Here is a 9,133-nt window from a genome sequence, read left to right on the forward strand (position 1 = left end):
AAAGTACATCGAGATGCCTTTTAACTAAATATAGATAGACTGGGAGTTCAGACCGAAGAATATGACCTTTGTTTGGGGGTCTTGACTAAGTTTGTGACCCACTTAAAATTTTCTCTCTTTATTTTGATTTGAAGTTTCGCATTGCTAGGCCAAGGTATTTATGAGCATAATCTTATGAGTGTGCAAGTATAACGGGTGAAGGTTCGGTTTAGTCCTTCTTTAGCTGTTCAAGCTGCTCCAAGTCTCTTCGATATTTTCGTACTCTTCTTTCACTCTGCTGCTTGTACCACCCTTTTGCCTCTTCCAACTCTTGTCAGGGTGAGATTTCTTCTCCTTTCCTCTTTTCTTTTTTTCTCTTTTACCTCTCCCGTTCTTCCCACCATTATTCTCCATATCTTCGCTCCAAAAATCTTATCTTTTCCATCGATCTCTAATAGCTTTCTCAAACCATAGAGAAATCCAAGCATAGTGGCCTCGTTTCCGTACTTTTTCTTTTTTTTATAATAAAAAAGATTACATCTTGAGGTTAAATGAGAGATTTTTATGGTTTTTCTTTTCGCTTCAGTTTCTTCTAGAGGTTTCAAGGTTATATAGAGAAGAGGTTTCAATAGATGTCTTGCCATTGATTCAGATGAAGAAGGAGACGAAGAGCCAGGGCATCAAGGGGAGCATTAGAGCCTAATTTCCTCTTACGGTGAGGGAACTGGAGTCAAGAATAGAGATGAGAGTTCCTTGGTCAAATCCAATGGCTAGAAGCGGACCACCACTTACATTAATTACCACATCACTGGAGGGGAGAAAGACTTCCCATCGCCACCACCCCGCCATCATTCCATACCCCTCCATCAAAGATAAACAAAATAAAAAAAGGCACAATTTTGATCTTATTTTTGAGTCACTAGCTCGAAATTCGAGTCTCTTGTGCCTCAATTTCTTAGTAGGATGTTGGAACCGATAGGGAGCAAGAATGACAAGTTGCGGTCACCATCCTCCTCATCAGAGGAGGACCAGTTCTCTAACCCTCACCGGTTCTTCTTAGCCTTCTCCTTCTCCTTTTCTTCATCCATGCATGGATAAAATTGAGGTGAATATGTGCGGCTCATCGAGGGTTCTTCTTCCTCTTATGGTTGACTAGTAGTCGTCATCTTCTTCTTCTTGATGGGTATGTGCTTCTTTTTCTTATTCTTCTTCTTCCTTCTCACTAGATTTTGATTTCTTCTCGGTAATTTGGTAAAAGCCCATTTTGCAAAACCCATTAGCCTAGCCCATTTACCAAAGGCCTATTTAGCCCAGCAACTCGATAAACTGAACTAAACCGAACCGACTTTTTTGGATCGGTTTGAACTATTTTCTAAATAGTTAGTTCGATTTTGATTGCAATTTGAAGAAACCAATTCAAGTCAGCTTGGTTTCAAAAATATCCCTAAACCACTCCAACCCTTCACTGCACACCCCTATATAATCCTATAGATCACAGATTCTTGCAAACAAACATGAGGACATTCCGCATCAAGCATCCATCGCCCCAGGCTTCCCGGTTCAAACTCCCCTATGAAGTACTGAGATTGCATCATCCCACTTCTTTCAGAATATGTTAATACATATCTGACAAATGTTCTTGCCGTGCGGAGCTTCAAGACACCTACGGGAAGAAAAAAAAAATCTTAAACCAGCTCAGAAAGCTTCCAAATTTGAGCAGGAAAAGCTAGACTTTAACCGCATCATTTTCACATTCAATAGTCCCCATTTCAATTAAAACACAGCAAACGTTAACATGCTATCATAACCACGCCATATTGCAATTCTGTGCAAAACATCAACTGTTACTCACTACAAACATCATATCATACAGGATATCAGAAAATGACGAGATTATCAAAAGTCTCACCAAGCAGCACTTATTGAACTAACAAATAAACACAAAGGGCAAAAACATCCCTCCCCTGCCTCTGAAAAGATAAACACTCCAGAAGTTCTATATCATTAGAAGCCCCTATCAGCTATCTTATATATATATATATATATATATATATATATATATATATATATATATATATAAGGTCTGGAGAATCAAGGAATTCAACAGAACCCTGCATATGTGACAGTTTACCACGAGAACAAAACAGTAATTTGAACTACTCCTTGGTTCCTCCGCCTGCACTGACTTCCGTCAGATTTGCACTGCAGTCAGCAGCATCAGCTTCACCACCATGTTCTGCTGGAGTATCGACCTTCAATTCTGTCTTACGCTCTTCTTCATCACAATGACCTGCCGGACCTTCTCCCTCTGATTCTGCTATATGCTCTGATTTAGCAATGCGGTCTGCCTGACCTGCCGGACCATCTTCCTCTGATTCTGCTATATGCTCTGATTTAGCAGCATGATCTGCCTGATCACTCTCCTTGGATTCTAAAGCATGACCTGCTTGACTATCTGCAGGGCTGATGCCGGCGGCATCAGCAGCTTTCTCTGTTGTTTCAAAGGTGCTTCCTTCGGATGCATCTGCTACAGGCACAGTTTTCTTAACTGTCCCAACCTTCACATATTTGCTCATGAACTTGTATTCCCAGTCCTGCAGTGCGTCAAGCTCAAAAGGGCCAAGCCCAGAAATATCGCCAGTCAGATCCTTCGATTCAAAGGACATTTTTGCCAATGCCCTACTAGCATCTTTACCTGCAAATAATGCATATGGGCCACCAGGTCCATAAAACATCCTGCATAAGGAAACATACAAATATGAAGCAGATTTCAAATACTTGCAGCATCATACAAAAGCTGAACTCAAGGACTAGATTCATTCACACTTAGTAGCATGACAAGATGCCAATTAAACTGGTTGAGAAGAAAGTTCGGACAAATACGTGTAATAAAGATTCTGGCAATAAGAGCAAGGTGTTGGTGATAATGGATTCATCTGAAGAATTGATGGACCATGGAAAGATGGAAATCACCAAATAGATAAAGGATAAATATTAGATCAGGACAATAGATAATGATAAGATAATGTCCACAAACGGAATTCATATGATGCCATGCTGCACGACCAGCAGCAACACCAATTATAAAGTTCAGTCATGGTCCCCAGATCCCATGGTGACAACTCTTAATATGGCAAACAAAGAAAGCTACATTCCCATAAAAAATAAAGGCATGACTACAATTAATTAAGTATAATTTTTCATTTTATAATGCACATAAAAGGACCATTCAGCACATATTCTCACCTCTTATTGCTTAGCTCAATATATATAAAGAATTTCCACTATGATACACCAGAACAGAAAAGAGAAATCATAAATAGCACAGTTTAGCTTTAAAAAACAAGAAGTCAAATCATACACTAATTGACTCAATGTGTATCTACCATGCAATTTCATAGCTTCCTTTTCTTTGTCAAAGTACTAAGCATGTCCAACTATCAAAAATCCACTTTTCTCACCCCAAAAGAATTTTTTTTCTGCTAGCCAATGTCAGGTTAGCAATCATCATCTGATGTTTTTTTGTTTTGCAAATATTTCCTCTGCTCTGCAAGCTGTAAAAATTTATATTACAGTAAGATTCAAAGTGGAGAAACTAAACTTCCAGTCCAACGATTTGGCTCTCCAAATCTGGACAAGTTTTTCTGCTTCTTGTTATATGTCCCCAGTATAACATTACGCTGGGGTAAAGGGTTGGGTTTGACACTTTGGACCATTTGACGGTCCGACAGAGCTTACGCCCTTGGATATGTATTTCAATGCATGTAAAGTGCAGCTTTTAATGCACGGACCATGTCCATCACACATTGTCTGAAATTCTACACGCATCTTGATGCAGATCTAAGGGCCATACTGCATCAGACTATGAAATGATCTGATGAGAACCTTACCCAATCCGCTTCCTTACCCAAACATTTGGACCCTCCATGACACTTTGTAGTTTGTACCATCAAGCCTTTATGACATGTCAATTCTTGGCACTACTAACAAAAAAGGTCGAGTATCATACTTCAGAAAAAATGTCTAGCATTGCACTACCGGTCTGTTTTGATATCATCAATAAATGAGACTGGCCCCAAGCAAAAACACAGTTATAGATATCTACATCTTATGATCTTAGATCATGCCACTGTGTTGAATCCTTCTTCAAAATTGCCTTGCCTGATTCTCTCACACTGTTCAAGACATCCATCATTCATGCCACACATCTGGTACCTAGATAGCCAATAAAATTGTAGTAGCTCAATCACCTTCAAAGGGAGTAGAGATTATATCAATCAATCTTTGAGGATGCAGACACCAGGAAAAATTAACTCCTTGCAACCCCCAAGACTTGCCAAGGTACTTATGGGCCCAAATCCAAATTCTTGAACATTAAGAAAATGCACCTGGTGTCCTATTAGAGATCATCAATTGAATTGTTATGCTCCTCTACATATGCTGCCTCATAGATCCAGAATCTGGCTGCAGCATATGTCTCATTTTCAAAGTATTCTAGCATGTTAACACCATAAGCCTCCATGCCAAGAACAAGTCTTCAGTGTCCTATACTCCAAAGAAACAAGTAACACATCTTGCACCTCTTTAGAATTCTGGTAACCATCAAGCACAAGATCGTAATACATTAGCAACTTTGTTTTTATTCTCCAACAAAAATATAGGGTGTCAATAGGTTGTAATACATAAAGATTTCTTGGTTGTGAATAGGTTGTAATGCATAAAGATTTCTTGGTTGTGAATGGGTCATGAATAAATCATAAAATCCATGTAGAATCTGGAAATAATAGAATAATTCTGGATTTATTAGTTTAAGGAGAATAATTTGGAGAATTAGTCTGCCAAGAGAAAAATCATTGATGAGAATAATTCAAGAATTTTTTAATAAGTTGAAGAATAATTTTACTCTGGGTGCAATTACAGAAGTCATGACTTGAGTAGCGTCATCAAGACAAAAGCAGTTTGTTGAAATCAAATAGGTAATCAAGACAAAAACATCTCAAACAACAATTTTAGATCCATCAAAAGCATTTATATACATTATGTTGTAGTATCAAAAAATATAATGAAAAGGCATGTTGAAGAAAAGATTTCAAAAAGTTGACATATTGGTCATTTTGGTGTGCCTAGATGAAAGATGAAAATTTTTGCAAAAGCCCAAGATCTCGGCCAATATATCAGAATTGAGATATCGGTGCATCAGTAAATATGGTAAATCATAGATTAGCAACTACATTTAGGCATTAATTCTGAGATTTATTAATCAAAATTTCTCTTTAAAGAGGCAATAAAAAAGGTGATTAGGATATACTGGCAAATATATTGTTCTCATATCGATCAATATCTTACATATATCAGTTTACACTGCCAAGATAATAAAAGCCCAAAAATTTTTATAATCACAGGTTGCCCAATATCGACAAAACAGAGATAGCCAGATGAAAACCTTGGTTGAAGGAGATCCAAAGCATATTAAATGAGAAAAGTTTAGAAATATTACAAACATAAATAAGTAGGCTCTGCAACACTAAATTAATGACCCTGACACAATAATTATGCATTCCACAAACCAGGCAATTACATGGAATATATATATGCCAAACCCCATACCAGTGCCATACTAACACTGTACCAGTACAGTACGCGTCTTTTCGGTATACCAACGCTCGGTACGCCATCCGTACTGGATATCGATACCAAACCAGTACGGTATGCCATCTGTACCGCCCAGTTCAAGCTGGTACAAGGAACCATGATATAGACATAAAGGATGGAAACCTGTTAGCAAGCAATAACTATTAAAACTATCCAAATAAGAATTGAACATGTAAATGGCCAAAAAGTGGCAGCAGATATATAGAGGAAGATATGGGGTCCAGTAAAATATGGATCAGACCAACATAAGCTATGGATCATACCTTCTCACTTTTTAGAACCATCACTGATAGTAAGACCAAAGGAAACCAAATATTCGGACATAACAAGTTATACAAGGTAAGCACCATATCCATGAACCCATAATCTTGACTTCTTATCAGTTTCGAAGAGATGGAAACAGAAGCAAGAATATTATCTAGGGGAATCATATTTACTTTAAGGACAATGGGAAATGCAAATACCCAAATTCAACTCCATAGCAGGCAAACATAAGTTCTTATATTCGAGATCTGTAGCACATAATAAATGCCAGAAGCCCCATAGATTCACACTAGACCAACCAGCAGTACTCATACAGTAATCCCTCCTGAACCCACAGGATGGAACAGAAAAAAGAAACTCTATTAAATTGAAACCAGCAAGAAAAAAGCAACAGCTTAAACCACAAGAAGTAACACATGTAGTAAAACAAGTCGAAATACAGATAACTGGTTCAGAATAAAACATCTTATATATTCACCCAAATCCCTAAAAATACATGCATAAAGACATCATAAAACGGGAAACCGGATGAGAACACATAAGAACCAACCATCCACAACAAGTGCATCAAAGCAGATCCAAGTAGCTCGAGGTAAACACATCGGATCCCATACCTCAAGACATGAAGGGACCGACGGCTATTACATAATTATTTTCCAGATCCCATAAGAATGAACAGAAGGAAATATAACTTTACTAATCAAACCAAACCAAAACAAAGCCATATCTTCAACCACAGTACTAGAACACCCATAAAGTACTCAAGCAAAAGGACTGATAGAGACCAGAAACCTAAAAGTAACTGAAGAAAAACTGATTTTGACCCAAAAAAAGTTTGAAAAAAAAAACACAGATCAGCACGGGACGATCAAACTATCAAATCAGATCAGAAACAAAAGAAGGACGATGAGAAGAGAAAGGGGTGGAGATCGACCTGCTCTGGGTGACGTCGTAGATCTGGCCCTTGATGGCCATGAGGAGGGGCTTTTTAGGATCGGAGCCGTCGTAGGTCTTGAGCTCCTCCTCGGTGATCTCGCCGAGCTGGACGGGGGGCGGGAGGGGCTCGACGGCCTCGAACTTGGCCTCGCGCTTCCTCAGGGAGGGCGGGGGCTGGAGGAAGCCGGAGACGACGTAGTAGAAGGCCACGGCGAGGGCCAGCAAGGTAAAGAAGGTCGCCGGCGAAAGCCCCGTGTAGGCCTCGATCGCGTGCTTCAAAGTCCCCCACAGCACCGCCACCGCCATTCTCTCCACGGGCACTCGCTCTTCCTTTCTGTCACCCTCTTTTTACGGGAATTGTACGACTTTCTTTTCTTGTGTTCTCCGTTGCATATATGAAGAAAAAAAAGGAGGAGAGAGGAAAAGGAGGAGAGAAGTCCAAGGCGGCGAGTGTAGGGGTGGCAATCGGGTCGGGTCAGGCATAAACAGGTCGAATCAAATACAGGTCGGATCAGAAAACTATAAATCTGAACCCGACCTGTTTATTAAACGGGTCAGGAATTACAAACCTGAACCTGACCTGTTTATTAAACAGGTAACCCGACCCGACCCGTTTAACCTGTTTAATAAACAGGTAACCTGTTTACTCAACCCGACCCGACCTGTTTAACCTGTTTGCCCAACCTGACCCGTTTAACCTGTTTAGACCTGTTTAATCTGTCCAACCCAACCTGTTTAACCTGCCCAACCCGACCTGTTTAGACCTGTTTAGACCCGTTTAACCTGTTTAGACCTGTTTAACCTGTTTAACCCGTTTAACCTGTTGAACCCATTTAACCTGTTTAGACCTGTTTAACCTGCCCAACAGTTAAACGGGTTAAACGGTTTAAACGGGTCAGACACCTAAAACCCGTATCCGACCCAATTAATAAACAGGTTAAACGGGTCGACCTGTTTACGACCCGAACCTGTTTAGGCCAAACCCAAACCTGTTTATGGCGGGTCGAACACGGGTCAGGTTGGCGGGTCGGGTCATATTTTGCCACCCCTAGGCGAGTGTTACCCTTTACCGCTGCTGCTGAGATTTTTTTTTTTTTTTGGTGCATGTATTAATTGCAGTTGAGAGTCGTGTGATGGGACCATCGTGGAATCAGGAGAAATAAGATGCTTGGCACGTGCGAGGAAAAAAAAAAAAAGGATGGGTGTCGGAATTTTTTTCCAAAAATAAATTTTTGCCTTAATAACTAACTGCCTTTTTTTTTGCACGTGCGGGGGGGGGGGGGGGGGGGGGGGGAAGGATGGGTGTCGGAATTTTTTTCCAAAAATAAATTTTTGCCTTTAATAACTAACTGCCTTTTTTTTTTGCACGTGCGCGGGGGGGAGGATGGAGAGAGAAGGTGTTGCTGGTGGTCCAAACCGAGAACGATTGGCACTGCGGTGTGAACGGGGTTCCGTCTGAGTTGTCTTGGTTGGTGTTGGTTGCGCTCCACCTTCCGCCAAGAAACCTGCAAACAAGCCTTGCACCACCACCAGGGTGGTGATGGCCCTCCGACGGTCAAGTCAGAGGAGATTGGAGGAGGAGGAGAGGTGATAATCGCAAGTAAGAGAGTGCTCTGGGAGATATTGCTCACCTCTCCCCCTTTCTCCCCCCAGCCGCATATATACCTGACCGGGGGGTCTCTCAGGGGGGTTCGTTATCGTGGGGCACGATGGTGTGGCCACTGACATGGCCGTTACAGGGCGTCATGGAGCAGCACCGGGTACGGCCACGTCAGGGCATAGTGGGGCTCCGCTTTGTACGGCTGATGCAGGAGATCGTGGAGCAGCATCGGATACAGCCGTTGCAGGGAGTAGTGGAGCAGGAGGCCGCGGCGTGCCTCTGGGAAATAGCCTGTCGTTATCAGGAGATCTCCGACTCGGGGTCGGAGCGCTGGATCAAGGGGCAGCCGACTCGGGGTCGGGCTGCGGAGCCGAGGATGTCCGACTCGGGGTCGGATTGCTGGATCAAAGGGCAGCCGACCCGGGGTCGGGCTGCGGAGCCGAGGATGTCCGACTCGGGGTCGGATTGCTGGATCAAAGGGCAGCCGTAGTCTTCCTGGGCGCGCGTGCCGGTCACGTGGGGCATGGCGGCTTATTTCCCCCGTAACAGTAGCCCCCCACTTCCGAGCCTGGAACCAGAAGGGGAACAGGTGAAGGGAGTGATGTTTCGGGATTGCCGCCGTTCCTCGGAGAGGCGCGCGCGCTTCGAGCTCCCCGCCCTTTTTATGGCGTATGGCGGTTATTGCTGACCTGGCAGTCTGAG

At 42.1% G+C, this 9,133-nt stretch overlaps 1 protein-coding gene across 1 annotated transcript; it reads right to left on the reverse strand.

Annotated features, from left to right (window-relative positions):
* Nucleotides 1–1,775: 1,775 nt before the first annotated feature.
* On the reverse strand, nucleotides 1,776–7,245 carry LOC120103808 (membrane steroid-binding protein 1-like). Its single transcript, XM_039119710.3, has 2 exons — nucleotides 6,830–7,245; nucleotides 1,776–2,715 (listed from the first exon to the last, which is right to left on the reverse strand). Exons 1-2 carry the CDS (start codon nucleotides 7,135–7,137, stop codon nucleotides 2,136–2,138), a joined length of 888 nt encoding a protein of 295 aa, XP_038975638.2. The 5' UTR covers nucleotides 7,138–7,245; the 3' UTR covers nucleotides 1,776–2,135.
* Between the last annotated feature and the right edge of the window lie 1,888 nt (nucleotides 7,246–9,133).

Source organism: Phoenix dactylifera, chromosome 6, assembly GCF_051530095.1.
Source record: "Phoenix dactylifera cultivar Ajwa chromosome 6, Ajwa_hap1_PhDact_Kaust_v1.1, whole genome shotgun sequence".
NCBI classification, from domain to species: Eukaryota; Viridiplantae; Streptophyta; class Magnoliopsida; order Arecales; family Arecaceae; genus Phoenix; species Phoenix dactylifera.

What these genes read in the sequence shown, in the direction of transcription:
- LOC120103808 (XM_039119710.3), bottom strand. Translation starts at nt 7,137, where the DNA reads ATGGCGGTGGCGGTGCTGTGGGGGACTTTGAAGCACGCGATCGAGGCC. An exon ending in TACGACGTCACCCAGAGCAG is followed by an intron (nt 2,716 to 6,829) that starts GTCGATCTCCAC and finishes TTCCTTATGCAG; the next exon opens with GATGTTTTATGGACCTGGTG.